This window comes from Epinephelus lanceolatus, chromosome 4 (assembly GCF_041903045.1).
Source record: "Epinephelus lanceolatus isolate andai-2023 chromosome 4, ASM4190304v1, whole genome shotgun sequence".
NCBI lineage: Eukaryota > Metazoa > Chordata > Actinopteri > Perciformes > Serranidae > Epinephelus > Epinephelus lanceolatus.
This window is the reverse complement of record NC_135737.1, coordinates 31,354,811-31,371,969: the sequence shown is the minus strand read 5'-3', so window position 1 is coordinate 31,371,969 and position 17,159 is coordinate 31,354,811. Positions and strand designations below refer to the sequence as shown.

General features: G+C 42.5%; 1 protein-coding gene across 1 annotated transcript in view; it reads right to left on the bottom strand.

Annotated features, from left to right (window-relative positions):
- gucy1a2 (guanylate cyclase 1, soluble, alpha 2) overlaps window positions 1–17,159 on the bottom strand; it is a 59,985-nt gene that overhangs the window by 32,031 nt on the left and 10,795 nt on the right. Inside the window, exons 3-4 of the mRNA XM_033631762.2 lie at window positions 14,645–14,769; window positions 9,815–10,716 (exon numbers count right to left, since the gene is read on the bottom strand). Coding sequence (XP_033487653.1) covers window positions 9,815–10,716; window positions 14,645–14,769 — 1,027 coding nt within the window. The remainder of the gene's footprint in view (window positions 1–9,814; window positions 10,717–14,644; window positions 14,770–17,159) is intronic.

Genomic DNA, 17,159 nt, shown 5'->3' with positions numbered 1-17,159 from the left:
TTTTTAGGCCAACTGTTGGAATAATTATGAAAGAAAGACATGCAGTAATTCCAAGTACTTTATGAAACCTTAACATCTAATAATAACGTATACTTTAGCAATCATGCTCTTAACTATCTCATAAGCCATGGGGAGTTATATGCACTAATATAAATACCATTTTAGGACATTTCACATCAGGGACAGCGCACGCTGATCAACGTCACTGTAAATCCACTAATGTTGTTTATGTTCCAGTTGTCTCTGTGCCCAGTGTTGACGTAGGCACAACTCAAGTGAACGTTTGTAACAGTAGAAAGCTAGTGCTTACTTTTTCAGGATCACTTTTTAATCCAACTAAGGTGGTAAATCTGAGAGAGTACATTAAAAAAGAAAACTATTACTTTAACAATTAGACTAAAAATATCTCTCAAGCTCATTACTTTTGGTGTTTTCTCCTTGTCTCTTTGCCTCTTTCTCCTCCTCCTTCGTATTTTCATTCACTCTGTTTTTTGTAAATTTGTCAAGAGCAGACAGAGACAAAGGGCAGTGATTTTCAAAGCACTCTGCACCGAACAAACAAACTACCACAGCAGTGATTTATCTCGAAACAGATCAAAGGTGGTGCTAATGTCAAAACCGTCTTTGTACTCAGACACGCAGGTGCACACATGCACACACAAACAAACCTCATCCAGCCTCCCCTACATATGCAATACAGTAACATTTGTTATATAACAAGCATGACATTGCAAATATGAACACCCTGATGGTTCCTCATGTATTCCCCAGCCTTTACAAATCGTCCTCGTCCTGAACATCCCCTCTTAACAAGCCAATTACACTGAGTACAAATGCCACAGAAAAGAGCAGAGTTTGTGTCTGAATACTGAGAACGTGCCATTTTGTCAACAACTGCTAAAAATCAGCTGAAGCTAGTGCAACTACTGGTTTATGCTCCGGTGCCACACATAATGTTCACTTAGACTTTCACCATGAAAAAAAAAAGCACTGACTCATCCTAACCAGAATTTTGACTCCATGACCCACAGAGTCTGGGAGCTTTTGGATGTTTACAGCGATGGCATCACTACTGTGGAGGCAGGTGTTGTGATTCATGGATTCTCTGTCTTATTCATCCTGTTATTTTTAAGAGAAAGAAAATATCAGCATCCAAGTAAACCTACATCCACAGTTTGGCCCAAACAAACAGCATCAACATTTACATTTTCCCTCATAAGGCCCAGACACACCGAACCAACATCAAAGAACTAGTGGTGATAAAGGCTGACTGTTGGTTCACCTCACATCACCTGTGTCTCGGTAAAATAGGTACATTAACACACTGTGAAGACTACAGTCAGTGGCCAGCCAGCATGTACATTCTGCACCTGTGTGAGAGGAAATAACTCTCTATAGCAGCAGGTGGTAGTTGTCTGTATTCATCATTTAAAAAGGGAAACCAGAAGACCAACAGGACGGATTCAAGATACTAGTTAGTAGCCAGTTTGCACATTAACACAATCCAATGTTGTAAGAACAAAGTATATTTACCGTGCACTAGCAAACAATAGCACAAACAATTATAAACCATTTTGCTAAAGAGTTCAGTGGCAAGTGTTTCTACCTCATGCCCTCTTGACTTTAGCCACTTGTTTACTTTCCTCACTTCCGTTTCTCTTCTTATGCACTGATCTAAACTGCCAATCAGGGTGAATTCATTCACTGACAGGCCCTGCCATGTCCGATTCAACTGGATCCGCTAAAAAAAAAAAAAAAAAACCCAAAAACGGATGAAAAGTGCCAACGGTACAGGACTCGCCGAAAAAACAGCCCACAAAGTAAGGGTGTTACCTTGTATCTGAAAACCCATAAAAGTGTATGCTTATATCTGACTGAGATGGGAAGTCCCAAGTCAGGAAAAGCAAGTTCCAAGTCCTAAACTTTAGGTTTCAAGTCCTAAACAAGTCATTACGAACCCTTGACCAAACATCAGAATCAGAATCAGAAATACTTTATTGACCCTCAAGGGAATTGTACATATAATGCCATTTTAACACCACTGCATAGTTTTTGTACGCATTATCTTAATTGTATTTTATTTTTTCAAACCGGCGGTCAGTAACTCAGCTTTCATTCTTCATGGTTCTCTCCTGCAACTTGACTGGATTGGATGCTGTCAGGTTGGTTCAAACAAAGTGGATCACCTGAGATATTAAGTGTCAACTTGCTGGGAGTTGATTCAGGAAATGAAGGGAGACAAACTGCTTTATGGTCCACTGTAAATAACATTCTTTTAATTCTTTATGCTTGGGGGAAGATATCAACTATTTTCAAGTCAAAAGGCTCTCAAGTCCAAGTGAAGTCACGAATCATTGGTGTTAAAGTCTGAGCGGAGTAGCAATTATTTTCTCTTTTTTTTGTCAAGTTAAGTCTACAGTCATCAAATTTGTCACTGGAGTCTGACTCAGGTCCATGTAATATGATTCAAGGCTGCAACTCGGAATTCTGAACTTGGTTCAGCTCTGTTTCAGGTTTCAAAAACAGCACCCCATATCAACTGTCCTTAAAAGTGACCTGATGAATCAGTGATTCTGGGTTTGTTCAGCAACTCAGCAGTGAAGCGTGGCACGATGAAACACACATTTACTGTTAAGTTCCATGTATTTTTTTTTTTAACCCTGAGAAACAACATAAAATCTAGTTTAGCCGATTTAACAACAAGCTAATGTGTATGCCCAAACCTGCTCCAATACTGTTTGACTGAGACAGGAAGACTAGGAAAGGAGGATTCATACTAAGGATACAGGAAACTGTAGTGCAAGGGAATCATAATGAACAAAATGATGTACTGGTTAAAGGAGAGTTTTTGACACTGCAACCTGTGTACACTCCCCTGTGGGCTGACCACAGTGCTCACACTGAGCATAGAGACACAGAGAGATGAGATTTGACCTTTTCAGCAGGTCTTTGGATGTCGCTTGCACAGTCCATGTCCCTGGGCGAAGAGAGGAAAAGAAGTCAAACTGAAAATCCACTACAGGACACTCAACACACACACACACACACACACACACACTCACACAGTGCAGCACAGCGGAGTGGTCTTTTGTGGCCTCTTTACCTTGGCCTGTCGCCTTCTCTAGCTGCCCTTTCTAGTGAAAATGTCAGCCCATCCTTCTCTCTCTTTGTTCTGCTTCTCTGCCCAGGTGACATAAGATTCATACAACAAAAATAAAGAAAAACAATGTCCACCCACACTGCTCCACAAACACACACACCGCATCACGAATCCTTCAAGTGTCTGACTTAAACTTCAGCAGCGCCAGGTCTGATCACTGGTGACACAAACAAAAGGGAATAGAAAAGGCAGCTACACTGACTCAGTGAAACCAGCATGAATGTGCTGAAGTACCTTTTATCAACCAGTGGTCTGAGGATGTGAGAGATGAGACAGATATATGGTCAGCACATAGAAGCAGAGCACGGATGCATCAGCTAACCCTGAATGCAAATGCAGCCCTTTGATTGGACTTCCTGTCAGTAATTCAGGTACATTTTCAATCCCACTTATTTGACATCTAAAAAGGCAAAAACACACATGGTTCGGGGCAGAAGGTTTGCATCAGCTGACCTAAGAGTGTGGGAGGGAGTGTGCTGGTGGAGGAGCTCGGACAGGTAGGGGGAGCCAGGTTGTGTAGAGCTTTGTAAGTGATGATGAGGTGTTTGAGGTGGATGCGCTGGGGGATGGGGAGCCAGTGGAGGTTATGAAGGATGGGGCTGATGTGATCACAGGTGCGGGAGTATGTGAGGAGACGAGCAGCTGAGTTCTGGATATACTGGAGTGCCTTAAATGTTTTGGCTGACAAACGGTAGAGGAGACTGTTGCAATAGTCTAGTCTGAGAGTGAAGAATGCATGAATGAGGGTCTCTGCAGCTGAAAAGGAGAGTGATGGACGGAGGCAGGCAGTGTTTCTGAGATGAAAGATTTTGGTGATGTGTTTGATATGTTCGAGGGTTTGATCGAAGATGACACCAAGGTTACGGACATGGGAGGAGGTGAGCACAGTGGAGCCATCAATGGAGAGGGAGAAGTTACAGGTGGATAATGGGTGGTAAAATAACAACTGTATTCTCTCTGACCCCTGAAAATCCATCATAACCTGTAAAAGCTTACTAACATTTACAGTAGAACACATCTTTGTAAAAGATCTGATCTGTGCGACCACCATAATATGCAATCAGACCAGTGACACAAGGTGAACCAGAAAAAAAAGTAGAGTAGAGTCTTATCAGCGAGCTCTCATAGAGAAGTGGAAACAGGAGACAGGGGAAGACTCCAGAAAGAGAAAGCATTTAATGAGCAATTGTTGTTACTTTTCCATTTTGACAGCTATAAGCCCTTTTTAAATTAGTCTGAATGCATAAGAGGGAGAAAATAAAAAAGCTGGGAAAATCTGAGTGTAGAAATGGGAAAGCATTGCAAGAGAAAAAGCAGCAGAGAGGGAGAGATAATGATAGTGAATTTATGAGAGACACTGAGAGCAGATGACAGCTAGAAAGGTGATGTATTGTAGTGGTCCTTGAGGCCTGACTGTGAAGAGGGGATTCCTGCGGCTATACTCCTGAGGACACGTGGCCTGTGGGCATCGTAGTGCCTTATTATGTGCATCTATGTGCATGCATGTAAGGAGAATTTATAAACCTCCATAGTTATGTTTGGTTGTCATCTGTTCAGATTAATGCACTAAACCCAGGATTGGTTTGTTTGGACAAAGCAAGACATAAATCACCCAATTAGAGATCTGTGTACACAAAGATGAAACACTGCACACTGCAGTGCAAACAGCTTTCATGAGAGGAGCCCATATGGTTGTCGTGATGTACTAACTTCTAATTATGCTGAGAACCTTGGAAATTATTGAATTATAACATAGGAGAGATGCGATTGATTGGTCGTTTGACAGAGACTAAAACTGCAGCTATTTTGATAATTGAATAAACATTTTAGTTATTTTTCAACCAAAAATGCCAAATATTTACCAGCTCAAGATTCTCAAATATGGTAACTTGATGCTTTTATTGTCATGCATGATAATAAAGTTGCACTCTGTATCCTGAACCTGAGACTTTCTCTACGGCACTGACATGAAATGAATTGAAATGAGCCAGCAGTACACCCTAATCATCTTCCATCTTGCAGCAAACTAGAACAAATAACCTTTCATAATCTGCAAACACTAATTGTATCAGAATTGTTCAGATGTGTCCTTTGGCTGGTTTGTGTGCGGTGTGAGTATGCTCGCTGTCTGTGGGTTCTGTTTACGTGCCAGGGCAGAGACTTGTGCAAACAGCACTATGACAGGAAAACATAACATGACAGGACTTTTAACTGCACCATCTGCCTTTGGCTGCAGATCTGTGGTGCTGTTTATTCACATCTTGCCACTGTGTAGATACATAACATAATATTATTTCCTATTCAGAGAAGCCATCTCCCGTTTGGTATGCCATTTCGCACCACTGTAAATTGGCACAGGTGTTTAAAAAGAATGAGACAAGTAAAGGTGATGAAAGGATAACGATTTACCTTCATACCCTCCAATTCGTATACCTGTCATAATCACCCACCTTTTTGCTCATAGTGATGCTTTGCCTTCGTGAGCAAAAAAAGCAGGTGTGCTTCAACATGCCCAAACAATATGTGTTCTTAAGACCTCGCAGTGTGAGCAGGTCACGATTAAAGAGGCTTATCTCACCTGGTTCACTCACAGAACTAGAGGAGAATTCACTAAAAGATGCACAGCACAGGAAGAGAAGAAACAGTGCTATAAAAACAAATCTTCAAATGCCTCGATGACCAATAAATATAACTGTGAGGAAGTGTGTTGAACTAAAAGCTGAGATCTCCCTCAGAATCAGTGGGGCTAGCAATAGAATAGTGCATTAGAGCACTCTTTGTTAAAATTCATATCCTCCCATTTTTGAGTGTGTTACTTGTGACACACCTAACTCGTCCACCCATACACACACAGCAAAGCACTGTGGCTGGACTGATCTATCTCCTTTCTGTCACTTCTATTTAGTATCAGGGTGTTTGGTGCCAACATAGAGAGCCTGCGGAGACCATCCAATCAATAAAAGTCTGGATATAAAATACAACTCAGATTGATTAATTGTTTCTGGCAAATTGGAACCAATTCAAACCTCATGCCTGCCAGGCAAAAACATCACAGGCTTGCGGGTGTGGAAACAATACTGTTACTCCCCCTATAAGACCAAGAACTAGAGCAAATAACCGATAGCCTCCCAGAGTTACCACCTCCATCATACAGACACTACACTTTGTCTTGACAAACATCCTTCTGGGGAGAATACTTTGGAAACCTGTGTGTTAGCAAAATGTGTAATAAACTGCAATTTGACTTAAACTGTGGCCTTCCTACACTCCACGAATTTCAAATTAAGAATGGTGATGTTATTCTACCTACACGTATCATCGATTCTGCACAGCCAAAGTCTGACACCAGTGGTAAGTACCTTATGCCTGTAAACTTTATACAGTCAGGTCCATAATTATTTGGACAATGATACAGTTGTCATCATTTTGGCTCTGTACACCACCACAATGGGTTTTAAATGAAACAATGAATACCTGCTTAAAGTGCAGACTCTCAGCTTTCATTTAAGGCTTTTTTCAAAAATGTAGTATGAACCGTGTAGGAATTACAACCATTTCTTCACACAGTCCCCCGACTTTAAGGGCTCATAAGTATTTGGACAAATTAACATAATCATCAATTAAACAGTCAGTTTTAATACTTGGTTAATACTTGACTGCAAATCCTTTGCAGTCAATGACTGCCTTAAGTGTTGGACACATAGACATCACCAGATGCTGGGCTTCTTCCCTGGTGATGCTCTGCCAGCCCTTTACTGTAGCCGTCTGCACTTCCTGCTTGTGTTTTGGGTGTTTTGCCCTCAGTTTTGGCTTCAGCAAGAGAAACGCATGCTCAATTGGATTCAGGTCAGATGATATGACTTGGCCATCACAGAACATTCCTTTTCTTTGTCTTAAAAATGTCTTTGGTTGCTTTTGCAGTATGCTTCAGGTCATTGTCCATCTGCACTGTGAAGCATCGTCTAATGAGTTTTGAAGCATTTGGTTGAATCTGAGCAGATAATGTAGCCCCAAACACTTCAGCTTTCATCCTGCTGCTCTTCTCAGCAGTCACATCATCAATAAATACAAGAGAACCAGTTCCACTTGCAGCCATACATGGCCATGACATAACAGTACCTCCACCATGCTTCACTGATGAGGTGGTGTGCTTTGGATCATGAGCAGTTCCTTCCCTTCTTCCTTCTCTTGTCTTCCCATCATTCTGGTAGTTGATCTTTGTTTTATCTGTCCATAGTATGCTGTTCCACAACTGTACAGGCTTTTTAGATGGTTTTTGACGAACTCTAATATGGCCTTCCATTTTTAAGGCTAACCAATGGTTTACATCTTGTGATAAATCCTCTGTATTTATTCTAGTGAAGTCTTCTCTTGCTGACAAGAGCAGCAGGATGAAAGCTGAAGTGTTTGGGGCACCATTATCTGCTCAGATTCAACCAAATGCTTCAAAGCTCATTAGACGATGCTTCACAGTGCAGATGGACATTGACCTGAAGCATACTGCAAAAGCAACCAAAGACATTTTTAAGACAAAGAAAAGGAATGTTCTGTGATGGCCAAGTCATATCATCTGACCTGAATCCAATTGAGCATGCGTTTCTCTTGCTGAAGCCAAAACTGAGGGCAAAACACCCAAAACACAAGCAGGAAGTGCAGACGGCTACAGTAAAGGGCTGGCAGAGCATCACCAGGGAAGAAGCCCAGCATCTGGTGATGTCTATGTGTCCAACACTTCAGGCAGTCATTGACTGCAAAGGATTTGCAACCAAGTATTAAAACTGACTGTTTAATTGATGATTATGTTAATTTGTCCAAATACTTATGAGCCCTTAAAGTTGGGGGACTGTGTGAAGAAATGGTTGTAATTCCTACACGGTTCATACTACATTTTTGAAAAAAGCCTTAAATGAAAGCTGAGAGTCTGCACTTTAAGCAGGTATTCATTGTTTCATTTAAAACCCATTGTGGTGGTGTACAGAGCCAAAATGACGACAACTGTATCATTGTCCAAATAATTATGGACCTGACTGTATATATGAACTTAGAGCTTAGCCGGAAGGCGAAGCTTTCGATTTACTGATCCATCTTTTTTTTTTAATTTATCTTTTTTATTTGTTGTAGAGGGACAATGTACATTAATGAACATTTTAAAAAAAAATGTAAATGCACCCAATTGTAGCCAAAAGGCTAATTTCCATTGGCAGTCCCCCTGCCAGAAGGAACATGGCTAAGTGACCCGAGGAGTCACAGCGCTGCTCCTGTAGATGTTTTCAGATACATATCCGGGTTCCAAGACGCCAAACTCGCCACTCGCTTCACACGTAGGAGATGGGCCGGGACATTGGTGAATATCCCTGGACATCAGAAGGCAGATGGCAATTATAAATGCCTCAAAACTTTGACATTTGGATGTGGTCTTGACAGTTCCCTTTCCGTGACGTTTCGAGTAGATATGGCAGCTTGGATACAGGAAAGTGGACAGCAGCACGAAACTGCCATATCCAAAATGTTTGAGGGTGATTTTACTCCATTCACTAGAAAAACACTTATTAAAATAAGGCCCTGTGTCGACAAGTTTAGGCCCTGTATCTAAAAACTTTAAAAGGAGGCAGTAAGCTAAAAGTGTCAGGAGTACACCTGAGCCTCCTGCTGCAGCCATCTTTCCTCCTCAGTCCCCCTGCCTGAGATATGAGATATGACATGCAAAATCTACATTCCAACCCTCACCTATGGTCAAGAGCTATGGTTAATGACCAAAAGAATGAGATCGCGGATACAAGTGACCGAAATGGAGAACAGTTTCCTCAGAAGGGTGGCTGGGCTCAGCCTTAGAGATAGGGTAAGGAGCTAGGACATCCGGAGTAGAGCTGCTACTCCTTCACGTCAGAAGGGGTCAGTTGAGTTGGTACGGGGCATCTAATCAGGATGCCTACAGGGCATTCCCGTTGTAGGGCGCGTCCCACTAGTAGGAGGCCCCAGGGCAGACCCAGAACACGCGCGAGGGATTATATATCTTGTCTGGCCTGGGAATGCTTCAGGGACTCCCAAAAGGAGCTGGAAAGCATTGCTAGGGAGAGGGACGTCTGGAATGCTGTGCTTGGCCTGCTGCCCCTGCACCCCGGGTCCGGATAAGCAGTTGAAAATAAATTGATGGATAAACAAGCTTCATACCAAAGCATTTGGGTGATGTACTTGTTGATTACAATAGTGAGTGCAGTTTACTCCTCTCAGCAGTGTAAATACTAAACCATCTGCGTGACATGGAGCTACTCTCCAGTGATCAAAAATAGAGTGGCAAAGCCATTTTTCAAATAGACTTCCCTGGTCATGTTCATGTTCACAGAATATGTCACCCACTGCAACAACTTCACTCTCTAATATGTTTAAACAATTTCGGGAGCTCCATGGTGCAGAGGCTTAAGCTTTGTCTGCCTGTGGCTACACAGATGATACTTGTTTCTAGGATGAAATTCATTGCTTATTTTATGTCGATAAATTTAAAAATAGACCATATCAGCAGCCCTATTATTGAATATTCGAAACTAGATTTCAGTTTACAAGGCAGTTGCTAAAACTGCTATACTTCTCTATAATATGTAGTGAAAAGTAGGATCTGAGCAATAGTGTCATGTCTGTTATGTATGATATCTTTACCTTCTCCTTGGTGCCAGCTTGTGTGGTATCAGGCCTGGTACGGATGGTAAATGGGGATGCAAGCCTCAGCAGGATGCCCTGGAACGAAGGATCCATCTTGGGTGAGACAATCTCAAAAAAGTCCTTGAACGAGAGGCCCCGGTGAGATTCAATGCGAGTCTGTTTCCTCAATCCTTCTCCAAGCTGCAGTAGCTCCATGCAAGGCCCCAGGACAAGGTGAAATGGAAAGGCACGGCAAAACGTCGCCAGGCCTATGCGCAGATCACTGGGGTTGGTGGAGAGTGAAAGTGGGGGGCGTTTAGTGCTCACTGAGGCAGAATTTGGGAGGGAGGAGAGGGAAGGGGGGCTCGTCTCCTGGATTTGGAAAGACAAGCAAACTGCAGGAACAGAGGTTGGGAAAGGAGAGGGAGGGGAAGGGGACGAGGAGGGTGAGGCAGTGGGGGACGCAGTCGGGGTGGGGGTTGTGGAGTCACCGTCTGTGTGTTCTGTATCTTCATTAGGCAATAAGGGAGTTAGAGGTGGCACCTCTTCCACCTCAACTTCTGCATGAAAGATCCGCTTGGCAACAGCTTTGATTAACCCCGGCATGACCAATCCAACAACAGGGGCAGGGTTGAAACAATGAAGAAGCAACACCTTCCCTTTTCCATCTCTCTCTCCAACTTTGTCCAATTTTCTTCTCCCCGTCTCCTCTTCATAGGGATCCTTGCACTGGAAGGAGGGGCTCTCTGATGAGGCACGGCGCCCCGTGGAGGTGCGAATGTGTTCCAAAATGGCGTCAAAGCCATTGAAGAAGTCCTGGAGGTTGCCGCCCACAGCCCGCAGCACTCTTTCATTTTCTTCAAAGCAGAGGCCGAAGAACTCCTCTCCAAAATGCTCTCGCAGCTCACAGAATGGTACTCCTGTGAGAGAGAGGAAGCAAAACACTGATGTCAGCGGTGCAGAATAGCACTCTTTTGAGGATACACACACATTTTCAACGTCATAGACTGATACACAATACACCTAACCCGCCCACACACACATGTAAACCTACATGGATATTAGCAGTATGATTGAGGAGATATGTCATTAAATCTGCACTTGACCACTTAGCCCCCTTGTATATAATAATTTACGGTTACAGCTGCCTTACATTAAGCCGAGCATTACCTCTGCTCCATGATGTTTAGATCAAGATTTAAATTCAGCACAAATCATTTTAAGCATAAAAACCACAGAATAACAGTGCTCAATGTAATCAAACATCAAAGCCTCTCTAAAATAATGAATATTGATAAGATAAAATAATCTTGTCACATGCCTACTAATAATAAGAAAGGAATAGGATTAAAGGATTATGGCAAAATTAAAACTGGCATTTAATATTAATAAAACCTGACACCAGAAAATATAGCAAAACCAGTAAAATCCAAATATGTGCAGGAAAATAAACTGAATTTGGAAAGCATTAATAATGACTTTGACGGGCACAGCTAGAGTTGCAGAAAGAAAACTGAAAACAATGCAATTCAAGAAGTGACACAAACTCTGAAGACACAATTCAGAATGGTGTTACAAACAGATACACTCATTTACAACTTACATACTTTGACATAGCACCCACACTTGAAAAACTGACTCCGCTTAAACAACATTACACCACAGGAGTAATTTTGGTATTTCATGTCTAGGAGTGTTCTGCAGGTGTGCAGATATAGTGACTACAGTGCCAAATCCTATAAACACATCACTGTGCCTTTAAAAAACTCACTTCACCAGCTATTATGCATATGCATATTATTTGCAATATGCATGTCCCAAACTGAACTTATGACAGCTCAGAAATGACACTGACAGCCAGGTCAGTATGGCATCGGCAATGACGTGGGTATTTTACCAAACTGTTGGGCTGATGTTGGTGCTATTCCGAAAGGTGAAGCTTAGTGTTGTACCAAACTCAGAATTATGTCAGTTGGATTGGATTTAGCTGTTCAATAAGAATATTTGACAATTCATTCCTTTCTTTCCTGATAGAGTTTGAAAAGGGTTCATTCAGGGTGACAGCACCTTTCATGTAATATAGTAAACCAGCCAAGTTAGCCCTCCCAGCTAATGCATGCTAACTATGCTAAAGACTGAAAGATATCAAACAAAAGCCAGAGACTGTATCATATTAAGTTGTTGTGAGAAAATAATGTTATCTCAGAGTCTGACTGGACAAAGCTTCCTTCCATCTTCCTCCTGGCAGATGCCTCCATCACACTCAGACTCGCCTTGGGTCTGGGTCTGCAGCTGCCTGTACCGCAGAGCAGTGTGAAAGCAAGGAGCACTCACCCTGCAGCTAAATCTGGGAACTAAAAGGTCCCCAGAAGTACACTGACAAACAAACAAACAAGGAAAGACTGCTCAACTTCCAGGGGACAACCCTAGTGAAGATTAAGGGTTTTCTTGGCATGATAGGAGGACTTAACCTTTAATGACGGACTTTGGACATCAGAGTTTAGAGTAGAACTGTTGCTCATTTTAATCAAAAAGAAGTCAGCTGAGGCAGTTTGAGCAGAGCTGCCTTCACTGGCTGCACAGCCTCCTGGACACCTCCCTGTGGATGTACTGCAGGCACATTCAAGTGGGAGTTGATCCCTAGGCAGATCCAGAACATGCTGCAGGGATTATATATCCCATCTGGCCAGGGAACACCTCGGGATCCCACAGGAAGAGCAAGAAGACGTGACTGGGGAGAAAGATGTCTGAGCTACTTGCTTAGCCTGCTGCCACCATGACTCACATCCAGATAAGTGCCATAAAATGGATGGCTAAATGGATAAACTGCGACTTGTGAGCTCTTGTGCTTTATCCACAGAATGCACATGAGGGTTGTATAAGGTAAAGACGGTGTGCCATGCTGCTGCCTGTCTAAAACAGCTGCTTTAAGAACATATTGATTGCAAGCATGGCTGTAAAAAGAGAGTAATGGAGATAAACAGAAAGATAAGAAGATGACTGAAGGACAGAGTTAACAAATACAAAGGTGGTGTGCAGTTAATGCATACAGTGATGGTGGCTTTGCATAACAGAATAACACGACAGAGAGGGAGGACTAGAAGGAGGTAAAATACTGAAGATAAGAGGCAGGAAGAGATCTTAGATGTTGGAGAGGGAGGACAAAGCTGTACTGAGTGACTCACAGAGACAATGTGTGTGTGTGTGTGTGTGTGTGTGTGTGTGTGTGTGTTTTTTCATATTAGGCCATAGAGACAGTGTAAGCCTCAAGAGTGAGTCATGCGGTGTGTATGTGTGTGTGTGAGTGTGTGTTTTTGCATGTGTTAATAGTTGTATATTTGTGTCTGCATGCACACTACCTAGGCTATGATACCATATTTCCCTTTTTCATTAAAAGTGTCTACAATATGTTTTAGAGGTCTAGCCTCTGGGGGATGGCTCTGTTTGATTGTGTAAGTGTCCACATACACACACACACACACACACACACATATAAACAAACAGTACTAATACTGAAGGACATGCATAGGGAGAAACAGAGAGAAGTAGTGCCTTTGAGTGTCTTGCCGTGTAATAAAAATAAAACAGTACTGTACAATCAATCCAAACCACAAAATTAAAACAGCGTTCCTACACATTTGGGATTTCAAAATTCCATACATTTCCATACCCTAATTTCCAGACTTCTCAGCGGTTTTTTTTTTTTTTTCAGAGAATATGCGACATCTGAGTAAATATATCAGTGTATCATATTTCACATCATATTTAATTATTCTTAATAGGCGATTGTAGCCAAGTACCATAATGGCATGCAAATAAAAACTCAGGTAAGTTCAATGTCTGGGCTGAGGCAAAAAGGTTGGGACTCTGGGTGCAAGCGATGCAGTAACGAGACGTTGGCGTTTTTTCCTTTCATGTGGCTCAGAATCACCTTCTCCCCCATGTTCATTCATTCATCTTCTAACCGCTTCATCCTCTTGAGGGTCGCGGGGGGGCTGGAGCCTATCCCAGCAGACATCAGGCGAGAGGCAGGGTACACCCTGGACAGGTCACCAGACTATCGCAGGGCTGACACATAGAGACAAACAACCATTCACGCTCACATTCACACCTATGGACAATTTAGAGTTACCAATTAACCTAGTCCCCAATCTGCATGTCTTTGGACTTTGGACACACCACCGTGCCGACCTCTCCCCCATGTTGGCGATGTCAAATGATTTCACACAAAGCTTGCATCTAGCTCTGTGTGTGAATTGGGAATCCTTGGCCAACCAGTATTTATATTCAGTATTGTCAAGCCATCCATCCAGAAACTTGCATCTACCCATTGTGAACCTCGTGAAACTCGTCTTCTTGTCGAAGGTGCAGTGTTGGAGTGAAACTTGATACCTGGGGGGCTGGAGGAGGGTCATGGGGCAGCGGACTGGACATACCACTTGTCAATCAGGTAAAAGGGGCGGTATGTTTTCTGAGACGTTTGCTCTCATACAAACTGTGCTTGGCCCAGCATAAAACATGATCCGGATTGATTAAATTATTTTTGGAAATACCTAATTTTCTATTTTAGAAAACAATATTTTAGAACAGTGGTAATAGTCTGGAAACATATATATTTTTCCATACTTTATTTTTCATTTTCCATACTTGTTAATACCTGGAAATTGATCAAATTTATTTCCATACTTTTCCATACTTTCCATACTTGCGTAGGAACCCTGTTAAAAAGACCACAGTTGCAAAGGGAAAACTATATACCCACATTACTCAAATGCAGAGGAGGCCACACACACATATACACAGAGTCTTCCTGTCAAGCACACTATTTGCCTTACTTCACACACTTACCCAGTATGGTGGCCATGTACTGCAGGATTTGTAGGACATCTTCTTCTGAACCAGAATTTTCTAGAAACGGGCACTTCTCCTCGTTCTTCTCTCTTCGCCTCTCCTCACTGCCGACTTCCTGACACCTGTAAAAGACACAAACCACACACACACAAGGTTAGCTGTTAAATGAGCTAATAGGAAGAGCTAATAAGGTGCTAATAAGCTAATAACACAATGAACTGCCATCGCATCCCGGCAAGATGTAGCATGGGTATGTATGGGTTGTGTGTATGTGTGCCAAAAGCCATCAGACTGTGTAATACCTCACTACAATCGGTGCTGTCACCAGTTCTTTAGGATTGTTTCCGCATAAGAAAGTAGATCTACTGGGAGGCGAAATTGGTGCCGAGATTGTCAAAAGCCATTTTCCAGTGCAGTGAGCTCTATAAACAAAACTCCATTCAATACCATTTTGTTGGGGTGGTGGCAAAACTCTCAGAGACACTATCAACATGGATAGATACCATTAAAGCTACAGTTAGTAACTTTCATGGAAATAGCTTTGTGTCATATTTGCTGGAACTGTCACTATATTTTGAAAGAAATCTGTGAAGAACACCATGTCCCGCCTCCTCTTCCAAAAACTGCGATTGGCATTCGCTAGAATCCACCGAAACGCACCTAAAACGGCCAATCAGAGCCGAAGAGAGAACATAGCTGTCAATCATGTCAATCACTGCAACGCTGATCAAATATGAACCAAGATTCTGTAACTGCATTGCCTGTTTCTCACCTCAAATGTTTACAGAAACATATTTTAGTGTACTGTTTAGCTGCGAAATGAGAATGTTTGAGACACGGCCGCCATACCGAAAACAGTCAAGAGAAAACCAAGCAGAGCCCATCAGCCGGACCAACTTTCCCATTTTACAGCTAAACAGTGCACTAAAATATGTTTCTGAAAACACTGCTGGCGATAATAAGGCAATGCAGTGACAGAATCTTGATTCGTATTTGATTAGTGCCGCCTAGTTTGACAGATTCACCACAGTTAATGAGCAGTGATGTGTTGTTGTTGTTGTTCATTTGCAGTAAGACCATTAGAGATGCAAAGCATAAGAGTAGGCAGATCAATATGACTGCTGTGTGAATATGAAGACAGTTACAACAAACATGACAAAAGTAATTTTTTATGAAAGTTACCAATTGTAGCTTTAAAGTTAAGTGAGACTGCACTGAAGAATTTACATAATTGTGATTTGGGTGACCTGACACTTTAATTATCCTGTGCAGGTTCACATCTGTTGGTCACTGAGTGAATCCACTGAAACAGCCGGACATCAGAAAGGCAGGGAAATGTCCTCAAGGTCACCTCCACAGTGGTATTAACTGAAGAGCAAGTGATGCTCTTTCACTTCACACACTGATTTGTTTCAGTCTGGTTACAAAACCCACTGGTTACAAGCTTTATTTCTAAACTTTGCGGCATTCCCACGTATACTGTCCAAGATAATCAGAGTATAAAATGTTTATATTTCCACATTCCTAAAATACACAGATTCAGTTTAACTTATATACTCGACAAGTCACTCAATCTTATCCCAAAGAGACACAGAAACCATCCATCCATTTATTTATCTGTAACCCCTTATACTATTCAGGGTCATGGGGGGCGGGGGGTTGCTAGAGCCAATTCCAACTGACATTGGGCGAGAGGCGGGGTACTTCCTGGACAGGTGGCTAGACTTTCACAGTGCTGACACACAGCTAATCAGACTCACACCTACTGGCACCTTAGAGTCAACAATTAGCTGTGGAGAACCCAGAGAAAACCCACGCTAACATGGGGAGAGCTAACTCAAGCCAGTGGGCTCGTACCTTGGGATCCTCTTGCTGCGATGCAACAGTGCACGACCACGCTGCCCCACACAGAAACCAGAGTAACAAAAATTACACTTCTAAAGGCCACAGAAAAACATCTTCATCAAGAAGCACACTACTTCATGTCAGTAAATGACTTGCTTAAACCAGGGGTCAGTTCCAATGAGCATGAATCAAGCGACTAACAGTATGAGTAAGAAACAAGCGGAGAAGGAAAGAGGACAGGAGAGAAAATGGCAAAAAATAGAGAGGTCCCAGTCCGGTGTCTATATTTGTATTCAGTATGTGCTTCATGGACAATGTTAGTACGTGTTGTGCCTGGCTGAATCCTGTCTACTGGGCTTTACTGTTTGGACAGCGAGGGACAGTGAGAGAAAGGCAGAGACAAGAGGTGAAGGAGTGTGTCTGTGTACGTGTGTGTCTGTGTGACGGAAAAAAGACAAGGAAAGGCAAGGAAAATGAGGGGTAGCGGAGACAGTGAGAGGCTCACAGAGACTGAACCGGTGTGTGACAGACAGACGGACGGACAGACAGAAAGACAGACAGACAATTGGCGGGATTAAAGGCAAAGAGGGGAAAATGAGTGATCGGGACGCTAAGTCAAGGCAGCAAGTGAGTGGTGGAGAATGATTAAAGAAGACAAGGGTTAGAA